Raw genomic sequence first — 21,937 nt, forward strand, 5'->3', positions numbered from 1 at the left:
ACGGCGTGTATGATATCCGTGACTTTGGGTGGCCTTTGAGCATGATCCGTTGCGGCTTGGCTTCAGTACTTGGTATATCTCATTCTTCTATGGCAACAAACGGAAAAGTTCTGACGCTCGAAGGAATCTGTGTCCCAGCATAAATGACTCTTCTATCCTGCTTCCTAAACAGCGGAGAGTCTAGCCTTTCATAAAGCCATACACCGACCTCTAAGCCTCAGCTTCCACCTCCTCTGTCCCATTCTCCTGCGCCTGCCCCTCCGCATCACCATTCACACCATCCTCCGCAGGAACCTCCTCACTCACATCCACCAACGTCTTCGTCTTCCCCTCCCTCTCCATCGTCAGATACTCATCCCATTCAGGGAACAAATCCGCATCTCCGTCCCCATCGGCTGGCGGTACGCCCAGCATCCTGCTCACTTTACCCTTGGAGCTCTTCTCCAGCCCCTCCTTCCACCGCGCAACGACTTCCTTACATCGACTTGGCTTGTAAGTCTGCGTAAAAAGCACAGCCTCGGCGGTTCGGTTGGTGCGAACAAGGAGGTCAATGCAGCCATCGATATCGCCCAGGTGCCAGAAGCAAGAAAACGAGATGTTGTGAGATCCCGCAAGATCTGCTTGAGCGGTCAATTGCCGCAGTCCATCAATATTGTTAGTTGCCGTGTGCAACAGCAACAACGACCCCATATCCTTAGCGTTGGAAAAACACTCTTCGGCCAGCGCAAGGTCCCAAGCCGTAAGCGCAGCATCGCCAACGGTTTTCCATCTATGCTCGACATCAGCTTCGCGAGCGATTTCAAGAGCGACGGGAAGATTGTTGAGGGCGAGAGCGAGATCGAAGCGATGTTCCGGGTCCGTCGCGACCTCGAGGGCCATTTCTTTATAGCCTTGCCCCTCAAGGAAACGGGCGATTTTATTCTTCTGGTCATCCGCAACGTCTTCGAGAATTTGAGCAGCTGAGTCCATGTCGCCGCGGAGGACGAGGGTCTGGTATTCGACGACAGAGAGGGAGAGAGCGTAGGAGATGACATTGACGTCTTTGTCGGCCACGTACGCCTTGCCATCGCGAGGAAGGTAGCCGAGGAGGTACATGGGCTGGTCGAAATGGGAAACAGTATAGGTTTGGTCGCCCACGAGGTAATTGAGGCGGTTGGTGCTGTTGGTGTAGATGAAGCAGTCACCGACCCATTGGCCTGTGCGGACGGACTCATTGATGTCGGTCACCACTTCGAAGGCGGCTTCAACGCCATCTTCGTCGCCGAGACCCTGTTGGAGGGCTTCAACGTAGTTTTCGCGTGAGAAGCGGAGGACGTAGAAGGTCTCTTCACAGGCAAGCGTAACAAGTTCACCAGATTCGGACCAGTACACCTGAGTACACGTTAGCGTTGTTCCTATGCAAATAACAAGGCCAACTCACATTCTTAGGATCAACTTCTATCCTCCGCACCAGAGCACCCGTCTCCCAGTCAAAGAGCCCAATCCCACCTTGACCCCGTACGCCTAATAATACACCGCCGCTCAAACCTTCCGCTTGAAAGCCCACATCAATGCCATTGCCTTTCTCTTTGAAGTTGCTGAAGATCTTGACACTCAAAGCCGATTCTCGTATCGCATAATCATTCGTCTTGGTATTAACGCCCCATGCAAAATCCTGAGCAGACCCGAATGCTTTGTTACGCCAAGCAAGAGCAGTGTAAATAATATACTCACCATCTCCGCAGACAGAGACGAAACGACCATTGGGAGAATGAGTAAGGGTCTGGGGATAGATCTCACAGTTGCCGAGCTCCTTTGATGGCAGGCTTATTGGAGAGCCATCTTTGATAGTTGCATCACCGCCTTTGATCATGGCCGATAGTATCTCGCTGTGCCGAGCCCATATGAGTTTCCCTGAATTGTCCATTGACACAGCTGGCTCTTCACGTCCCATCTTCACTACCACAGCACCATCATCAAATCCCACGGCAACGCCCTGCTTCCCACGCTGGTAGCTGACACACCAAGCTCGTTCCAAGCCATATGTCAGAGACTGCTCTAGTCGGTAGGTATTAGCATGCCATATTTTGACGGTACCGTCTTCCGATCCAGAGATGATAATTGGTAGTTCGGGATGATAGCAGGCGAAAGAGACATTGCTGGTATGGCCTTCGAGAGTAGCGATGAGTGACTTTGTAGTGTAATCCCAAATCTTCACAGTCTGGTCATCCGATGTGGTAAGAAGGTATGGTTTGTCAGCCTGTGGGTAGTAGTCGACGTGATTCACCCCTTTGGTTTCATGCGCTTCCAGGGTGTAGTTTGCATGCCCTGAGCCAAAGCTCCATATCTTGACCGTTCTGTCTAAACAGGCCGATGCAAAAGTGTTCGTGTCCTTTGGGTTTATTGCCATGCCCATAACGTAGTGACTGTGACCCTCATACACCTGCACACATTTCCAACCCTTGTCCCAATCCCATAGCTTTATTGTCATGTCATCTGAGGCTGTAAGAACGAAAGGCTGTGTAGGGTGAACGACAATAGCGCGGATGTAGTCAGGGTGAGCTTCAAAGGAGGTGATTTTCTCGGAGGTATTGTAGTTGTAGACACGGACTTGGAAGTCATCTGAGCCGCACACAATCCAGTTCTTGCGGGCGATGAAGCGCCCTGCTCGTACGGGAACATCGGTGAGCTCGAAAGTTTTGACAATCGCCTATGACATCTCAGCGCACCACCTTGCTGTAAGTAATGCTGGGCCCTACCTGTGTTTCGTATGACCATATGTAAACATGCCCTTCAATCGATTAGCTCTGCTAGCGTCTTGAGCCATCTTCTGGGTGCGAGCGATTGATTCGTACCGCTGTATAGTGTGGTGAGTATCTAGAAGCTGTTAACCTATGCCTGCAATACACGTGTAGCGTGGGGAAAATACCCATGGCTCTGTGGGGTGAAAATCGATGCCCTTGACTCTCTCGGACCTAGCAAAAAGCTGCCTCTGGAGATTCGCGTTGAAGTTAACCATCTTGATCATGGGAGTAATGGTATGTAGCAGCTCTGGAGCTCAGCCAAGCTTACCTTGACGTCTAGACGCATCTTTGCGCCTTGTGCTCAATGCAGGGGAAGGTGCATACGGAGTGCCTCGGGGCGGTTCAGGAACACTTTTGGGAGGGAAGTTGTGATCATCCACAAGTCAACGTTTGAATTACGGCTAGGGTTCAAGTAGGCATCTGGAATAGCAAAAGCTCAACTGTAGGGCGTTGAATTGAATAGCTGGCAGCGGACACATTGGACTTTCTTTCGCAGTCAAAATGCCAAGACTTTGGTCGCTTACACTCAGCCCTATGGCACTGGATCATCAGGGATATCATCTTGTGCCGCTCGCCTCGTCCGTTAGGATAATACCAATGTCATCGACTTCTCCAGAAGTGTGTTACAGGACCTCTTAAAGTACATAACATTTGCTACTAGATTGACATACTCGGAAATGGCAGACTACTCCCTCTATCTGAATGTGGGCTGTCATACAAAAAAGGTCCATCTGTCCCCAAAACATCATCTACTTAGGTCTACTCGTAAACTCGAAGAAAATGAATATGCAGGGTAGACACTATACTCTAGAGAGGGACTAAGGTTTCACTGTCAGATATGGACCAAGACCAGTAGATCTAGAGGAAAAGATGATGAGATTCCATACTATCTATGCACGTTCTAATCCAAACAACCAGTACAAACTATCAATAACCAGTAACGTGATTTCCCAGTCAGCAGAAGTGTCCTCCTTGGTACCCATATCAAATCCTTCGCTCCAAAAATTCACAAGTCACTTTAGCGAGGGGCTGACGGCTCGAAAAGATAAGCAGGCAGCTCTGCAGGTAATTCTGGCAGCATGGCAACAGGTCCAGCATCATGCTCGACACTTCCCCCAAAATTTGCTCGTGCGGCACGGTGAGATGCGTTCCTCCAAGCCACCGATTCGTATTGTTCTGTGCTGAGCTCCTCATCCAAATGTCGGTCTTCCTCATGTGCTTTACGAATTTTCTGCCTCAGCTTCGCTTCGGATCGGTTAGTTGATATCCCCAAAGCTTGTGGCTTCAGTTTGGCTTCGGAGCTTTTAGTTGACACTTTCGAAAGGCGTGGCCAAGTAGCAGTCCCATGTTCTTCGTCGAGCCGACGAGTTTTGTGCTTGCGGAGTTTTATCCAAGCCAAGCCGATCATGGAGAATAGTATGAAAAAAGCAAGGACGAACCACCCGTCGAACTTCCCGCAGGCAAGGCGCTCGTCGAAGCCGGTTGGTGCTTCGCACATAGCAGTGTCGCGTATTGCTAAGATATGCGACTTGGAGACGTCCGCAAGATGGAGTTGGCGGCTTGCGAGGTTATGTGTGGGGTTGATGGTGCGTTTTGTGACGGGACAGACGGCGAAAGTGACGTTGTTGACATCGGTGTTGGTAGCATAGAGCTGGCATTGAGGTGGAATCTCGCCAGGGATGTACAACTTCATGCCGCTAGGGCCGTTGCTCTGGTGAATAGGTATAGGTCCGGTTCGTCTTGATATGGGCTTTCCTGGCGGTGCTTGGGTGGAGCCGATGGAAGGCTCTGGAGGTGGAAAGTTCCCGTGATGTTGTTCCAGGGCCTCGAGCTTGATGCCAGTGGGAGTATCAGCTGTTTCGTCCTCAAGGATAGGCCCGGTGCCGGTGCTCATGGGAGGATCTGGTGGTGGAAAAAGCCCGTGATGTTGTTCCAGGGCCTCGAGCTTGACGCCAGCGGGAGTATCAGCTGCTTCGTCCTCAAGGATAGAGCCGGTGCCGGTGCTCATAGGAGGATCTGGTGGCGGAAAGTGCCCGTGATGTCGTTTCAAAGCCTCGAGAGTGGCACCGGTGGGAGAATCAGCTAAAGTCGAGAGGTTAGCTGCTGCCGCTGAAGCATGTTCCTCAACGAAGGGCCACGTACCTGTGCTCATGGAACGGCTGGGTGAAGGGTAGCGGTCTCGGGGGCGGAAGAAGCCCGGTTTGGTGGTGTTCGAGGCGAAGTCGGCAGGAGAAGTCTCGTTGAGAATTTGGACTGGCTCGCGTCCTCCAGGGGTGGGTGAGGGTGGAGGGGGGAAGTTTGGATGATGGCGCCCCCAAGAATCGGCATACACGGCAGCCTTTTCACCGTCGACACCAGCCTTTTGAGCATCCATAGTATTGCGAACGGAGGAAGCGAGGCGAATAGCGGCCAGATAGGCACTGACGTCCTCTTGGGGGGATGGGTAGAGGGTTATCACGGGACGGGTTTGCGTTGGTGTAGACATGATGGATTTGGGCTTTGGTATTTGAGATGGTCGATGGTCGAGTTGGTGTAGTGTAAGATGGAGAGTTTAGTTCGAGTATCAAGGGGATTAAGTACCCTGAGCTTGAAAAATGAGTATTAAAAAAATTGGAAAAAGGGCTTTTTTTTTCAAATTCTGCCTGTATTGCTTGGCTTCTTGCCCTATTCCGGACTTTGAGAGAGATATCTCCTCTTGGCTCTATTTCACAGAACTTTACCATGAGTCAAAGGATAATGATACTATAATAATGCAATTTTTGAATGATGCTGAGGGAACGATATAAACGTACTGTTTGGCGGACAATGGAATCTGACTTCTCTGAAAGTACAATTTGGAGCACAGCGGGCTAACACATTCAACAACACGCAAGTGAGAAATGAGCCAGTGCCGTAATATCACAAGTCACGGTCGTGTCAAACACTTCCTACAAAGCAGTCGAAAGTTGTCACACAACTCTGTTTTCGATATCAGCCCCATCGATTTTGACACCTGCTCGGGCACGCCTACACTCGCCATCTTTACTTTGATAGTCACTGTGATTGTTATTATCTTCATCGTCAATTGTTTCCTCATAGGCAAACATCAAACCGGGGACAAACATGAGCTCACAATACCTGAAAAAGGTCAAGAGTCAAGGTATGGAGGGGAAATTGTCTGAAGCGATTGACGGGACAATGAACACTTCGGAGGATAATCTCAACGACAGCCTCGACGATGTGTTAGACCCTGACCGTACATCAACCAACGGTGAGATAACGGACTTATATCACTTACGTAAGAAGGCAAAAGTGGCGCACGCTCCATCCTCATCTTTTGAAGCATCTTCGAACAAAACCGACAGCGCGGACTCAAATACATTGAACAGCAGCATCTATTCAAATGATTATAATGCAGCCAATATCTTGCAGTCCTCACAATCACGCATATGCCCGGAGAAACTCTCATCCGGACGTCAAAGCACCACTGCACCAGAGGAGTATCTCGCGAAAACGGTCCATAGCATCTCAGAATATGAGGCCTCTGACGATGAACTACTAAGCCCTCCTGCATCAGAAACCTTTCACGCCAAATATCGCAAATCCAGTCCAGACCTCATGACCCTCCATATGTTCACTGGAAAGATGAATGGGAAGACCCCAATCTATGTGCCTGTGTACAAGCGGAACAATTTTGGCAAGCTATTGAAGCTGATGGAGAGGTGGTCCGGGCATTGGGAGTATATGGAGCTGAAGAAGTTGACGGAGGAGGAGCTTGACGCAGGATTGAAGACCTTGGAGAAGCCTAAGGCCGAGGTGGTCGTGCAGAGTTCAGAGCCTAAGAAAGCAGTGGGCGGTCGCAAGCTGGCAGATTTTAGCCTTCGAGAGACGAAATCGAATGGCGGCCGGGATTGGCTTTGAGGTAGTCGGAAGAGAGATGTATTGCTGATGGACAAAGGAATAGTGATGATCTGAGGACTACTGCTAAACGGAAGAGCGTCGTTGAGAGACAAGGCTTGCTGCTAGACTCGAGGATTAGACGTCAATAAATGTGAATGCACTGACTCAACCCCAATCTTGCATATTTTAAAGCAGGCAACGGTAGATCTTTATCACGCCAGATTGCAATGCAATTGAAATGTCTTCTTGCAAAGACAAGGGGTTACGAAGCGCACTTTAATCTGCTTTCACAGTACAGAAGCCCCGTATCAGAAAAGCGGCTTCAGTGCTTAGGCTGCTTTGACTCTGGCATGTACTTGTAGGCGTTGAGGTAAGAAGCCGCCACACACAAAATTTGCCTTCGAGATGATGGTTGTAATGTTCGAAATCCGGTAATCCTGCCAATCTTGAAATAGAGATTGTCAATTGACATAGGTACTAGTACACCGCCAATAGGGCGATCGAACCTTGACTTCAGAATAGCGAAGAGAGCCCCGTGTCGACAGCAACTTACCCTGCACTTTACGCCTGCGATCCCGAGGAAGGACTTGCTGACAGACTGAATCTTCCGTGACTAAACGCTTGAGATAGTGGTGAATTTCTTTTCTGGGAGATGCCTAAAGCTAGACCTGACCGCACCTCATAAGTGTTCTCGAATTCTGTGAGCCCTTGACATAGAGAGGCACCCAGACGGAAGATTGCTCTCGTCCATAGGTATTCGCCTACCCGTTCACGTGAGCAGGAGGGCAGCCTCCAGGCATGTATTGCTCTTACCCCTCGACCTCTCAAAGTGCGTCTAACATGTCGGTGGCTCAGCTGCAAAGGTCTCCCATGGTATTAGAGGATGATGAACAGCCAAGGCTCCTTCCTCCAGGGAAGACTGGCTCACAGGGAAGACATGAAAGTTGTAAACGTTCCGGTCAACTATACGACTCTCTCCATGTTTTAAGCACAGAGAACCTTTTGGATAGTGTCCCAAAGGAAAGGCGAACAGACTGGCGTGTGAAAGGCATGGCTATGCCACCAATGCAATGCTAGGTACAATGCGAGGCATCATGATCCGGGCTCAGGCATACAAGGCAACGGAGCTAGATGAGTATCCTGCACACATGGACTACGGCAGACAGATTGAAATACAGAGCGTCGAGATGGAGAGGCAGAGTGGAGAGTTTCAGATGTGCGTTTGGCAGCAGTGTCTCAGGCCTGCTGTCTCGCCTGCTTGCTTAGTCATGCCATCGATCGAGTAAAGTAGTTAGTCATGCATTGAGGAATGATGGATCTTAGATCTGTTCGATTTGCTTACCATCCGAAGATAAGAGGGTTATCCTTTCCTCCACACATCAGCTGGCGGAGTGCAGAACTGTAGCGCGATAAGTGGAACCTTTACTGCACATTTTGATCTACTGGTGAAATAACCGCACATTTCTTGGCCGGGACAGATCAGATCAGGTGTGCAGAAGGGTATCGATCATGGGCAAAGTTTGAGATTCGTGGGGTAGCAGTCAAAGTAGCAGGAAAGCGGCTTTCTCAATCTGACGGTTTAAACATTCAGATAATTTGCGGCTTTTTTTTCGTACAAGGTCCTTGGCCAGTAGTATTTTGTGAGAGGCTGGAGAGGCTGCCGGACAGCTTTGCTTATGCTGCTATGAGATGCACTAGAAACTAGAGTGGTGGAGTAGCCAGGAATGTCCGAAGTCAGAAATTTGAAAAGACAGAGGCGGTTATACTGGCGCAAGACACTGACGTATCTCCTGCGATCCCGGAGCAACTTCCGGTAGCGCATTGTTTACAGTCTCTCCCACTCTCCATTCTCCATTCTCCATTCTCCATTCTCCATTCTCCACTCTCCACCATGGCCCCAACGGCTCGACCAAATGTCGATACATACATGTAGGTAAAAGCACTCGATGAAAAAGAACATGTGGGTTTCCAGGCTATTCTTCATTCAATTTTACTACTGGGCCGGCCACTGAGTTCTCGCATTCTCCTTCTTCTTTTGCTGCCTTCTTCCTCCTCTTCTTCATCATCCTATTCTTCCACCTCGACTTCAATAACTACATCCACCCGTGGTCGTAAAGGAACGAGGTCTGGTAGGAGTTCTGGCAGCTATGAGGGAGTAGGGTGATCGTGTGGCTTCTTCCCCTGCCAGCTGAGACTGTCGCGATGCTGGTTTCTTCTGCTCTTACGCTCAATTTCTCTTTCTGCTTCGTCAATCATCGCGACCAAGCCGTCAACTAGGGCTCGGCATTCAGTATTACACCTGGTCAGTATCACTGCAAGTCTCACGCAAGAACCATAAGGTCAGCACTGCGCCACATGCCATCAATTTTGGTAAACCACCTGCATCACCTTGACCAACCCTAGGGTATCTGCCAGTGCGCTCAGCGGCCCTCCTACGCTATGCCCGCAAGATCTTAAGAATGCCAAAATGTTGCCCGCCCTGCTGTCTTCTACCCCGTTCATTTCGCCGTCTCTGTTCCTCATCATCATCAAATTCGTTCATGTGAATTTCCGACACCTGCGCACTGCCGTCGCCACTGCTTCGATCCCACCACCAATGCTTCACGACCCCAGGTGATCTTTGTCCGCCAGGCTTCTGCCTGTGCATCAGTCGTTCAATAGGCTTCCAATTTGCATATACCTTCCACTGGAACTCGAACCCCGCCGACCCTGTCCAAACGCGGCCACCACCTGTCGCTGCCACTCTCCAGGCCAGTCTTTGGCAATTTCAGGGTCGATTCGAGGAAGAATCTGATCGAGCGGCTGTGTGTAGGATAAGCGGGTACATGTATCCAGGATGTCATCCATAACATAATGGTCGAATGAACCCATGATAGCTCTCATTTCGTCTGAGAGTTGTACATCACATTCCTCAGCCGTCTGGCAGAAGAGTGACTGAAGTGGGCCGCACAACGCAAATCCGGCACTAGTCTGCTGCAATACCTCCAGGCAGAACTCCACCGTATCTGAAGCTGGAGGCTCCTGTGGTGAAAAGCGCACAAGACCATCACAAACATGGACAAGGCAAAAAGTCAACAGAGGCATGAAAAAGCGTGCCGAGTAAAGGCGTCTCGCATGTGCAAGGAGTTCAACGCTGCTTCGAGCGTGGAATACAACGATACGAACCAACTCAGCATGATCGTCGGGAGAAAACAAGCCGCAGTGGAGAAGCGGGCTGACATGCTGCACCAAAGCAGTGTGATATTGAACGCTAGAGACAGTCAGCGCATACTCCAAGCGTTCGAAAGTAGAGACCTACTGAAGATACAGTATATGCGGCAAGGGCTGATCCGCCACGTCGACGTTCGCAATCACGGACGGCAGGTCCGTCTTCCAGTCCATGTACCTTCTGTATACTTCAAGAAACTTTTCGGCTGATATATTACCTCGAGCACCGCAGTACAGGTTGAGACTTTCATCGATAATCCGGAACAGCCCCGCTTGATAGCAAGCTGCCACGATCGCATAGCTTGGTCGAGTCGGAAGTTCACGCTCATCACCTGGATGTCGGTAGAAACGCCACAGAGCGTGATCTCTATCCATATTGACGTGTCGGAAAATAGCCTCTCGAGGCCTCGGCGGAGCGTAAAGCTTCTGGTATGTGATACTAGCACAAGCCCTGGGCCCGTTAGCTGAGCTCGCCTAGTCGACTGTGAGTTGCCCTTGACATACGTATTGAGCGTATGGAGACCCCAGACTGTGATTTCGTGCGCTTTTTCCGAGAGCTGAGGTCCATTGCTAGTCTTCAGGTTGTCAACTGCAGATCTCAGATATCCGATGGCTTTTCTCGCCTTGCCGGAACTCAATTCGACTAGGAACATGATTGCCAACGTCTGTACGGAGGTCATGTAACTATAGGAGGAAGGATCCAGGGTTGCTCGAGCTTCGTTCATGAAGCCATTTCGCAGTGTTGCTGCATCTATGCGGTTACGTCTGTCCCCAACGTCCTCACTTTCGAGCAGGTTACACCCCATCGCACAAATGGCATTGACTAAGGATGCTGAACAGTTGGTGTGCAGGGTTTCCTTGAAGTCATGTTTGAAATCTATTTCGCTGAAAAGCATGTGGACCGGGTGCACCCAAGTGAAGTAGAGATCGAACAGGTGCCCGATGAGCCTGTGACTTATGGTGACCTTGGTCCATGGGATCTCTGCTGCTGATGGACTGGAGCTTTGGCGACTCAGACCGTCATCCTGCTGGCATTGCGTTTCGTAAAGCTTGACTACATCGATCAATCTACGGTGAGTGGTTGGCGCTTCAAGGCCGTGTGCGAAGTCTGGATTTCCTCGATGGAGCCACTCAGCGATGGACTGGTGCGAGTCGCCCCTACGAAGTTTGCTGATGATCTCCCGGTCGTGGCCATTGCTCCCGATGGTCTCCAGTATCGTCTTTTGCCAGGCACCTTCTTCCCGTAAGTTTCTGTTGTCTGCGTCCAAAGTATGGACATCGTCTCTTATTTCACGGTTGTGGTCCTGAAGGTTGGCATTATTTTGTCGCAGATTCTCGATTTCCTTGATGAGGTCGTCTTTATGCGTTTTGGTATGAGGCTCGTAGACGCATCTCAGTTTGCGTGCCGCACATCTACCGCAAACATTTGGTCTGGTCCCGTCACACTAGAGAAGCACAAGCAAGCCCGCAAATTAGCTTTCACTGAAATGAGGACGTATACATGATGTGCATGCTCTGTGGCGAAGGCATCATCGGGTGGCCATACCTTCTGCCTGGCCGTCCTGCAAGGAGTACAGGCCATAGTGGACACGCTACCGGCAGTGCGCCGTTTGCGTTGAGGTACATCTCCACCACTGCCAGAGCCACCACCACCACCTCCAGCTGCTCCGCTGGTGCCCCCACTGGTAGCAGGAGTAGCTCCGCCGGTGCTCGAATCGTTGATGACTTTTGCAGAAGAGGAAGAAGATGATTCTGCTTGCTGATTCGAGGGAGCCAAAGATCGAAACGCAGACATGTTGTGTGCAGTGATCAAACCGTTGGAGACGTATACTTGTTATGTCGTTTATCTGTATTGTGGCGAATGGGAATCGTGCTGGAGTGTCAAGGCTGAAGAGGAAGCGGTTTGGTTCCACTGAAGAGCACAAAATTCGAGGCATGCAAGATTGTATCATGATCGATTTCGACACGGCCGACCGTTTAATCCTTGAGCTGAAATTTGAGACCCCATAAGGTACAGTCTTGAGCCTTGAGATGGCGGGAGAAGAGCTCGTGCTAAAATATTTTCGGTTTAACGTGGGAAGGCAAACGGAAAAGAGCCCCACGTCGAATTTATCGAATACGATTATTAAAATCCCCATCGGCCCTACCACCACTACTACTACTACTACCACTACTGCTACTACTGCTACTACTGTGCCTGATTGCGTTGTTTTCGTGGCAATAAGTAATACATCTCTCTAGCCTCTACCAAACTACCATATACTTAGGTCATTCCTACCTACCGTTCAAGAAGCCTGCCTCCGATCGTTTTTACAATGTCATCATTATGGTACCTGGAAGTTCGCAGGTGTCATACGAGTACGCGTGCGAAGCCAATGACGTAGCTCCAGAGTTCATCGGTTGCCACATATACACTTGTCCCTTGCATGTATTCCATTACTATGTAGGTAGGTAGAGCAGCTACCACGCGATCACGATCTCTCCACTTCTGGACCTTCAATCTCATCGCACAAGACAACCGATACTCTGCATTTTCCACGATATACACAGAAGACACCTATGACCCTCTGCTACGCCATTTTGGGGTTCGATGCACCGACAAAAGTCTTCTCCGCTGAGCATCGGGTAACCTTCTATTAGGGTCCAGACTGGCCCTGACCCAGGAATCAGCTGCGCCAATCCCCAGACCCTGCGTCTCTAGCTAGAGAAGCCGAATAACTGCATTTTCCGAGGTTGGATGGAGGCATGCAGAAAGCCGCCCTACCGCTATGCCACATGTCGAGCTGGCTTCTCTCCGTGTGCGAAAGGGACAATTTGGCCCATGCTCTAGCAATGGTGTACTAAGGTACAGACCCCAGAGAAACGCTCAAATGCCAGTGCATTTCACGAGTCATTGCGAATCGGACTCACTGTCTCAACGCCCAGAATCCGACCCTCCACGACTCTCATGCATCGGAAATGCTTGTTTGTTCTTTAGTGCTACCTTTGTATCGAGGCGGAACGGCTGTCCACTTCGTTCGATGCTGGGAAAAAAGGACAGTCGCAAATCGATGCCTTCAGCAACAAACCTTGGTGTTATAATGTCACCTGCGGACTGGTTTGCTTCGCTGTAATCTTAGGAAACTTCTTCTCCATATATCTTATCATCATGCATCCCTGCCCGACTCTTCCCGACACCTCCAATATTCCACTGTCGTAATCTTGCTTGAAGATGTTTGGCTCGTCCCCACAATACTGGATTCATTCTCAAAGGCCGTGGCGGGAGTGAGGACTGGCACTTGAAAGTGAGAAACCATTTGTGGCGACAAACATGCCGATGAGTGGGTGGGGGGTTGATATGCAGGATGCAGAATATGGAGATGTGCCGCGGAGTAACATCTGCCATGCTTGTAGAATCGAATTTTACAACATCTCGATGACCTTCCGGATCCCGTCTCGGAATCTGGCATCCGGTTGTTTTTGCGATTTATGAATTACGATTACGCATGCTGGATAGCTGCACAAATATCTCCAGCGGCGCCCTGTGGAAATAGTGACACGAGACATAGATATACAAACACAAAATGGTCAAGTAACGATCGTAGCCGAGAAATCCTGAAGTCCCGACTCCTCACCTCCCTTCCTCCTCCCCCAGCCAACACTCACACGACAACAACGATGTCGAACCCACCTCGAATCCACACCTACCACTGCCTCTGCTCCACCCTCCTCCTCGCAACACCCTACCCACTCCCCACGCTGCCCCGCCGCGCCCCTCCCTCCCTCGACCGCGCCCACATCCTCCCTCTGCCTCCGCTGTCACGACCCCAGACCGAGACCGGCAGTGCGGATATGGGCTCCCTCCACATCGACGGCCGCGCGGGGGCAGGAACGGTAGAGGGGGGGCCGCTGCCGAGTCTGCTGACGCCCAGTCTCCGGCCGGGGCGGAAGGTGCTGGTTGTGAGGCGGGAGGATGGGTTTGAGAAGAGGAGGTTGTATAGGTGTGGGAGATGCGGGGTCGGTGTGGGGTATGAGATTGTGAGGGAGGGAGGTGGGGAGGGGGGTGGGAAGGAGGGGGGGAGGGTGATTTATTTGATGGAGGGGGGGTTGGTGGAGACGGGGGAGATGGGGAGGGGGGATGGGGGATGAGTGATTGGGTCAAGAGAGTCTGAGAAGGTAAAGTGGTTGAGGAACGGGGCTTGGTAGATATTGCTGAGCACCTGGGTCATGGAGGCGGACTACGATTAAGCGCACAAGACGTGTGTGACAGGGTTCCTATCTTCTCGATCCTATCTTCAGCCCTCGAAACAAAGTACAGAAACGTCCATCCCCGGCCATCCCGGGCCTCGATCTATGCACCGAATGGAAAAACGCCTAGAGTATGTGGATGGTCGATGGTAGGAAACAACAGAGAAGTGATCGAGAGAGTTGAATCAATTGGCCAGGATGGTCCGGACGAGGTCTAGGAGGCCACTCGTCAGCTAGATGCTCTCAGAAGAATGCGCAGACCAGAGGTACCAGTGTAGTTGATTTCCCCACTACTCGTGTCCACCGCCTTCAATAGCTCATCCACCTCATCGTCACTCATCTTCTCTCCCAGGTTCGTCAAGACTGCGAGCCTCCGTCAGCACTCCAACAAGTTCCATAGCCACACACGCAACAAGACATACTGTATCTAAGCTGGCCCACGCCAATGAAGCCGGTCATGTCTTTGTCAAACACCTGAAAGCCCCGGCAATACTCTTCTGGCTCGCCCGGGTCTCGGAATCCACCTGGTCGGTTCAGGACTTTTTGGAAAGAGTCGAAGTCGACTATGATTGCGCAAATACAACACATTAGCCACATACCCCTCGGCTCCAAAGATTGTGTCTTTGCTGCAACTTACAGTCACCGCCAACACCCTTCTCCAAGTCATGTATTTCCGCCAATGTTGGGTTCTGTCCGCATGCTCGGAGGAGGTCACCTAACGATTCAAGGGCGACGCGGCCATTGCCGCGCTTGTCGAAGAGGGCGAATGCTTCTTTGTAGTTTGTGGATGCCTGTAGATGTTGTCAGTAGATGATAGCAGGAGAAAGCATGATGGGCAGCCTGTGCTTACCATCGCTGCAGTCGCGAGGAGTCGAAGTCTTGTTTCTTGTGAGCAGACAGATAGAAGATTCGTGACAAGCTAGCTCTTAGTATTTTGAAGCTAATTGTATGCAGTGCAAGTAGAATGGATGATCGCAGATGCGGTTTAAAGGTTTGTTTACATTTGATCTTGGTGTGGGGTTTCCTTGGCGGCTGACTAAGCGCCGCCAAAAGATATCCGGTCCTTCACGACGACCATCTGTCCGTACCGTGTAACCTACATCTCGTGAAATCTTTTAGTAGGCAAATTTAATCTCAGACATAATGTTGCTTCTAACATCTGTGATTCCGGCGTGGTGATCTCGCTTTAATACTCTCTACAGGATGCGATTTCATGGCATTCACCCATTGATCATGCCCCCGTGTTTATGTAGTCCCAATGCACGGGCCCCAATCATGTGGGTACAATCCCAAAAAACAAATCTATTCGTATCGAAGACTCTCCGCCGATGAGCTCAATTGGCGTTCTTGAAGCATTCTCAAGTCGCACGTCTCTGATTTATTTCCAACGTTTCCGGAGCGCAGTAACTATGTTGCTTGCCTGCTTCCCCAGGCAATAATGATGCGCAATTCCTCAGCTGCCCATTATTGATATCAACCTGATCCACAATGGCCGCTGAGAGAAACGCGATCTATGTTGACCGAGAAGTACCGGAGATTCTGACAATTGCTACTCGTGTTTCATGCGGGGAAAATTGCTATTCAAGGCTAATAGTCTATATCGAAAGGTCATCATCCGAAACTACCTCTTACTTCTCCCGAGACCTGTGCTGCGAGTCTGCGTTTTGCCTTTGAAAAGCAACGCTGACTCCGAAATGTGCGCAGATGGCATTAACTCTATTGTTTGAAGGACCATCATGCCTAACGTCAAGCCGAACCACCGACCTTGAATTGTGCGTACCGAACCATTGTCCCATACGACCAAATACGCAAGGACGCAATTGCGAAGGATCTGATTGACAAGCTCACAATGGAGGTGTGGATGTCGGACAAAAGCTACATCATTTCATACCCAATTTCTCCGGGCAAAGACTTAGATATGGCTCTTTCGCATTACCGTTCGAACTGGTCCAATAACGTCGAACTAGTCGATATTCAAGATTTGAGAAACACATATACGGACTACGACCCTGGAATTTAGCGCATCGTGGACATGATCCCGGAAGCTCAGAGGTGGCCTTTGATGGCCACAGGCCCTTCGAATAGGTGGTCAACACCTTCTCGGAACATTGTCCTGATAGGCGACGCGGCTTACTCCATGCTGATCCATTTGACGCAAGGAACGGCGACTTCAATGGAAGATGGAATATTTCTTGCGAAGACCATTGGTGAAGCGGTGAACGGCAACATGACCATTGCAGAAGCAGTCGAGCTGTACGAACGAGAGCCGATGCCGAAAGCATACGCTAAGTAGCGCGAAATGGCATCTTTCAGACAGACAAGAGCAACGAGCCCGTGACAACGCCTTGTCGCCCGAGCTCACAGGAGAAACAGTACGTGCGATCTCCCAACCTTTATGGTGATACCGCAGCCGTTCTAGAAGTCTATGGGTTCGAAGCCGAGGAGCATGTCCGGATAGCAATAGCCAAATTTCTCCAGCAGCGTGAGCCAGCTGATCCCCAAACAGGGGTCACGAAGCCACTAGAAGATAAGTACATGAACTGGTTTCGGCCAACGCGGGAGAAGGCGCGATTGTAGATAGTCCTATGCAAAACACAATATCTCATTGATCATGCCATCCATTAAAGCGTCATATATCCATATCATCCTCATCATCCTCGCCCCCTCCAATCCCATTCTCCCTCTCCTCGGCCTCCCTCTCGCGCCTGCTCATCTCCTTGCTCGCTCCAATTTTCCTCAACCCATCCACGACACCCCCAATAAAAGCCCTCCCCTCAGCCACCTCCATCCCGCCTACTCCGTTCATCTTGACCTCCCTTCCTCCCTCCAACACCCCCACTCCAGCCCTCATCTTCGCCATTCGAACCTCACGCAGATCCCGCATCAATCTCCTTACATTGTCAGGTTCGGGGATATCATCACTTGCGGCTTCCAGTAGCATCTCGCCTAATTCGAGCCAGTGGTAGGGTAGTGCGTCTGGTGGGGCGTTGGCTGTGGCGCTGGGCAGGAAGGGCGGGGAGGTGGTTGTATGAGGTGGTAAAGGCAGTGGTGGGGAGAAAGACGGTGTTGACTTTTCAAAGTCGAGGATCGAGTGGAGTGATGGAGGGGAGAGCCATGGTGGAGGCAGGACGTTGGCGCGACGTTGGCGTTTAAGGAGAAGGGCGAGCCAGAGGGGAAGTGAAGTGCGGTAGGGAGGGTTGAGGGGTGGGATGGGTCCCTATATGGGGGGAGACGGTTAGCAATTGTCTAAAGAGCTTCATAACATGGATACGTGGTAGTAGATATCTTACAATCCATTTAAGAGACGACAACTGACTGTGGGCTCAACTCACCCCAAGTAGTTCGAGCCCCTCGAGCCGTTGGCGGGGAATAACCGTTACCATCTCCATTTCGCACAGAAATGCGGTCTCAGGAGGTGTCAAGCCTGGCGGCAATGGTAAGGCCATTGTGTGAAGTACCCAAAATCGAGAAAGTCACGAAGGAAATTGAAACGTGAAGACCTGTGAGTTAAGTAATCATAGAGACAATCGCGCTACGCGTGAAGTTTGCTGAATCTGGAAGCCACAACTCGTCTACAAAGAGACAATATCCTTTCTTTCTTCTCCTTCTTTACTTCTTCTCCTGCTTCTTCTTTTTAGTATGTCAGATAAACCTACTTCTCCCAAGTCATGGCGCGTTCTATTGGATCGCTGACCTCCTGGAGCTCTGCCATTGCGCTTGTGTCTCTTACAGCTGCGCTTTGGTCTTGCCTGATCGATGCCATCGTGCCTGACCCATATCTTGTAAGCCTGGCTCTTAAACCCTCAAACAATACTCATGCAACCAGGATGAGGTTTTTCATGTTCGGCAAGCACACGCCTATCTCCGTGGTCAATGGGAAATCTGGGACCCAAAGCTTACGACTCCTCCTGGCCTGTGAGCTCCATTGAGTGCTTGTGTGGCACTCCCGAGGACTAATCTTGTCCAAAAGGTATCTTGCCTCATGGATCTTATGGAAACCACCCCTAGCCTTGGGTCTCCGACATGTCTTTACTGATATCTTGACTGATGCATCGGCCTTGCGCTTTACCAACATCATCGGTAGTGTATTACTTGCGTGGCTAGTACGCTCGCTTCTGCTTCTCAACATCGAAGTACGTGATGGGAATTGTGGAAGGAAGCATGAGTCGAACGTACGATGCAAGCGCTGTCCCAATTGGTCTGGCTGGGAGTTGATTCATACTACCATCAACGTCTATCTGTTTCCACCCTTATTCTTCTTTTATGGACTCTATTACACAGATGTCTTATCAGCACTCTCTGTGCTCTATGCATATCGATGCTATCTTGCAAAACAACAGACCAGGGTCCTTTTTGCGGGCCTCCTGTCTTTACTGTTTCGGCAGACCAACATCTTCTGGGTGTCTTTCTTCCTGGGAGGTCTTGAATTATGCAGGACGATCCCCAAAGGTCGACCCGAGATCGAATTTCCAAGCCAGCCTACTTTCTACGACGTTATTGAGGGAAGCTGGCAACATGCTTCAGCGTATGATCCACTCATCAGCCAGGCGTGCTTTGAAGGTCATAATGGCACGGCGGTGATGCAAAACTCCTACTGACCTTTTTTGTAGACTACATCAAGACCGGCATCTCCTACGCTATTGCTGGGCTGACTAATTTCTCAACTGTCATGTGGTCAATGAGTTCGTACCTCGTCATACTCTGCGCTTTTGCGGAATTTGTATTTTGGAACGGCGGTGTCGTGCTAGGTACGCGAAACCTTCTATCTCTTCTTTTCCGGATCCTCACATCTTTCAGGAGACAAGGAGAACCATGTTGCATCACTCCATCTTACGCAGATGATCTACATCTGGCCGTACTTTGCCTTCTTCTCCTGGCCTCTTCTCTATCCTCAATACCACCTCGCATTAGCACAGCCCATCTTTCCTGTCCGTATCAAAAAAGGGAAAATAAGCGCTACCACAATGGCAGTCATGTTGGTGGTAATCCGCTACAACACCATCGTTCATCCTTTCACGCTTGCCGATAACCGCCATTACATGTTCTACGTCTTCCGCATTCTTCTCCGCCATCCATCGATAAAGTATCTTGCTGTGTTGATTTACATCGACTGCGCTTGGGATACGCTGTCTGCTCTTAGTTGGCTGCCAACCGCAAGATCGGCACCTCAACAAGAAACTAGCCCCAGGAAGAGAAAATTTCCAGAGGAGGAACCATTTCCACCTTCACCCCAGTTAAATCCTAGCCCAATGAAGAGGTCAAAATCTCAGGAGAGCATTTTGCCACCTTCACTGCGGCCAATTCTCAGCTCCAGAATGACAGAAATGCCGAAGTTTGCCATTCCTCCACCGCCTCCAAAGAAGCAAAAGAAGCAAAAGAAGAAAAAGAAGCAAGTCTCGGGTCATCGAGCCAGCTTCACCCTCATCTGGCTTCTCGCAACTGCACTCTCTATCATTACAACGCCCCTCGTCGAACCAAGGTATCTGATTGTGCCGTGGCTGATATGGCGACTTCATATGGCGATTCCGCGCCCCGGAAGACCCTCTGCACCCGCGACAAGGCCAGATACCATGAGAAAGAGGTTCTGCGAGGCACTCAAAGCAGCACTCTACGAGCGGCACGATCACCGTCTTTGGCTCGAGACAGTGTGGTTTCTTGCCATTAACCTGGCCACTGGATACATTTTTCTGTACTGGGGGTTTGAATGGCCGCAGGAACCGGGCAAGGTGCAGAGATTCATGTGGTGAAAACGATGTATGAGTAAGGACAACCGAAGGTGCACCGGCGGAGATTCGAGCAGAGTCTGAGCATAGATCGTGCACTTTTACAGCGTATCATGGTTTATGCTGCTGTGATCAAGGGCTCATACCTTTGTACTGGTAAAGGAATAGAGTACTACATCCCGTATCTAATAGTATGAACACAGCTGATCACTCCAAACGCTTAGACTCAAACGCAGTTTTTAAGTCTAACAATAGTGGTAAGCAATCTACTCTTGCCTAAACCCCGCTCATCCTTCCATCAATAGACGCGAGGCCCCTCCCAACAGATAAATTTTACCCCCATTGGAAAGCGATTTCGAGTAGTAAAAACGAGCGGAAGTCCTCTCGTTCTTGGCACCAGAACACATTGAATGTGTACTATCCTTCTCCTCCTCCTCCTCCCCTTCCTCCGTCTCCTTCACCCAACCAAAAGCGTAGCTTCTAAACGCCGCCGCAAATCAAAATTTGAACACTTGAGAGAATACGTGGAAGATGAGAGACGGGTAAAAGTTCGACGACGTATGTGGCCCCCCCGAACCGACTTGATTTCTCACGTGTGGCACCCAGTCGCCGGTTTCGACGCACAGTGTTGCTGTAGATTGAGGCGTTGCTTTTCCAAAGGGATGGCCATGATCCGTTCCTTGGCCAAAGTGGCATCGGCCGCCTTTTGTGGGACACGCAGTGCTCACGGTTGAGTGGAGAGAAGAGCCCCTCGTGTAGTCTCCCGAGGCGGAGAGTTGTCCACTGGATCGCATGACAGGTGCCGAAATGACGGATCCGGGCAGCGGGATCCTGATCGCTTGTGCTTTTGTTCGATAGGACGGGTAGAGACGTTGGGGATGAGATTGTTAGATATGGCCGGTGCTGATTTTGCTCTTGCAAAGAGAGAAAAGGAGGGCGAACGGAAGACAGGCCGAGGGCCAAAGTGTCGTCCGACTTTAGCGACAGCACAGGCTCCGTGCGTCCTCCTGTCCCGCAAGGTTTTCCGGGGTAACGTTAGTCAAGAAGAGCGGTGAGCGCTCTGCACGAAAACTTGACCGGGTGGTGAACCAGTCGATTCATCTCGAGATTTGCTACTAGAGGCCTCGTCTGACACCGTACTCGTACTCTAGGAGAGACTGCGGTCATCATCCCATGGTCCATTCGGCCAATTGGCGGTTATCATGGCGGTGGTCACTCTGGGGTAAGGACTTGACATGGGTGATTGGTTGAGAGCGGAAGCGAATAAGATGCTGACTCGAGCCCATAGAGCAATGTCGGCGATGGAGTAGATAGTATCGTGGTCGAAGGATATATACTTACCTGTGTTCCGAGGTCAGGAAATATAGTGGCGATGGAGAGGCCTTTTGAGCCGTGGCCTGGATCGTCTGTAACGTTGCAGGTAAGGTAGGGCCCAATCATATGGCTTGATGGGTGTCTTGGTCTTGGCAGCCACAAATTCAATCTCCACGCTAACCTCACCTAGCGCCTTCGCAGTCGGGCTGTCGGAATACCTCCGTCCTCCACGTGCTCGAGCCCACTTGGGTAGTAAAATACATTACGCCTCAAGCCACCCGATTCAAGCGCAGCCTGCTTGAAAGTAAAGTACTTTTAACATTACGGAAATAGGAGTCGGGCTAAAAACTCGTCGGAACCAAAAGAAAAATGAGGTAATACTGTAGCAAGTCGGATGAATTTGTGAACTATGACATCAGTCATTATTGTATTATCACCATTCGTAAAGTAGCATACCAGACATGCTATGTCTCGTCATGCCTGTAAAGTCCACTCGAGAGTTATACCTTATATTTGGTAAGAGTGCCAAGGTCCAAGATTCAAGGCCGGGTTTAACACATCTGCGCCCTAGATCGTAAGATGTCGTCGATCTTTTCACTCCCCGGAAGTTGTAGAGCTGGTGGAGCGTCTCATTGGTCGGTCACATCATGAGCATTACTGAATTATGTCAATGAGTGGAGGGGAAAAGCACAACCCTGGATCACCTACCTGAGTCATTTTCCCTTTTCACCCTTCACATACTGCTAGTCAGAGTTCTCTTAGCGCTCTCCGCTGCGGTATTCGGCCAACCGAGGGCTCGCCACT

At 50.5% G+C, this 21,937-nt stretch overlaps 8 protein-coding genes across 8 annotated transcripts; 3 read left to right on the forward strand and 5 right to left on the reverse strand.

Annotated features, from left to right (window-relative positions):
- Positions 1-210: 210 nt before the first annotated feature.
- On the reverse strand, positions 211-3,069 carry HO133_009993 (uncharacterized protein; the record flags this gene model as incomplete). The annotated part of the gene is made up of 6 exons (XM_037300849.1): positions 211-1,371; positions 1,421-2,689; positions 2,739-2,770; positions 2,835-2,856; positions 2,909-2,971; positions 3,052-3,069. The coding sequence occupies 6 exons, from the start codon at positions 3,067-3,069 to the stop codon at positions 211-213; spliced, it is 2,565 nt and encodes an 854-aa protein (XP_037153666.1).
- Positions 3,070-3,673: 604 nt separating this feature from the next.
- On the reverse strand, positions 3,674-5,268 carry HO133_009994 (uncharacterized protein; the record flags this gene model as incomplete). The annotated part of the gene is made up of 2 exons (XM_037300850.1): positions 3,674-3,707; positions 3,818-5,268. 2 exons carry the CDS (start codon positions 5,266-5,268, stop codon positions 3,674-3,676), a joined length of 1,485 nt encoding a protein of 494 aa, XP_037153667.1.
- Positions 5,269-5,885: 617 nt separating this feature from the next.
- HO133_009995 (uncharacterized protein) lies at positions 5,886-6,683 on the forward strand (the record flags this gene model as incomplete). Its single annotated transcript, XM_037300851.1, has 1 exon — positions 5,886-6,683. One exon carries the CDS (start codon positions 5,886-5,888, stop codon positions 6,681-6,683), a length of 798 nt encoding a protein of 265 aa, XP_037153668.1.
- A 2,416-nt stretch (positions 6,684-9,099) lies between these two features.
- On the reverse strand, positions 9,100-11,664 carry HO133_009996 (uncharacterized protein; the record flags this gene model as incomplete). The annotated part of the gene is made up of 5 exons (XM_037300852.1): positions 9,100-9,301; positions 9,343-9,912; positions 9,961-10,320; positions 10,374-11,314; positions 11,416-11,664. The coding sequence occupies 5 exons, from the start codon at positions 11,662-11,664 to the stop codon at positions 9,100-9,102; spliced, it is 2,322 nt and encodes a 773-aa protein (XP_037153669.1).
- Positions 11,665-14,281: 2,617 nt separating this feature from the next.
- HO133_009997 (uncharacterized protein) lies at positions 14,282-14,949 on the reverse strand (the record flags this gene model as incomplete). The annotated part of the gene is made up of 5 exons (XM_037300853.1): positions 14,282-14,310; positions 14,367-14,459; positions 14,519-14,659; positions 14,734-14,887; positions 14,947-14,949. The coding sequence occupies 5 exons, from the start codon at positions 14,947-14,949 to the stop codon at positions 14,282-14,284; spliced, it is 420 nt and encodes a 139-aa protein (XP_037153670.1).
- A 1,179-nt stretch (positions 14,950-16,128) lies between these two features.
- HO133_009998 (uncharacterized protein) lies at positions 16,129-16,673 on the forward strand (the record flags this gene model as incomplete). Its single annotated transcript, XM_037300854.1, has 2 exons — positions 16,129-16,311; positions 16,470-16,673. 2 exons carry the CDS (start codon positions 16,129-16,131, stop codon positions 16,671-16,673), a joined length of 387 nt encoding a protein of 128 aa, XP_037153671.1.
- A 52-nt stretch (positions 16,674-16,725) lies between these two features.
- HO133_009999 (uncharacterized protein) lies at positions 16,726-17,542 on the reverse strand (the record flags this gene model as incomplete). Its single annotated transcript, XM_037300855.1, has 2 exons — positions 16,726-17,313; positions 17,429-17,542. 2 exons carry the CDS (start codon positions 17,540-17,542, stop codon positions 16,726-16,728), a joined length of 702 nt encoding a protein of 233 aa, XP_037153672.1.
- A 381-nt stretch (positions 17,543-17,923) lies between these two features.
- On the forward strand, positions 17,924-19,843 carry HO133_010000 (uncharacterized protein; the record flags this gene model as incomplete). Its single annotated transcript, XM_037300856.1, has 4 exons — positions 17,924-18,011; positions 18,105-18,656; positions 18,707-18,844; positions 18,894-19,843. 4 exons carry the CDS (start codon positions 17,924-17,926, stop codon positions 19,841-19,843), a joined length of 1,728 nt encoding a protein of 575 aa, XP_037153673.1.
- Between the last annotated feature and the right edge of the window lie 2,094 nt (positions 19,844-21,937).

This window comes from Letharia lupina, assembly GCF_014066315.1.
Source record: "Letharia lupina isolate WasteWater1 chromosome Unknown contig_8, whole genome shotgun sequence".
NCBI lineage: Eukaryota > Fungi > Ascomycota > Lecanoromycetes > Lecanorales > Parmeliaceae > Letharia > Letharia lupina.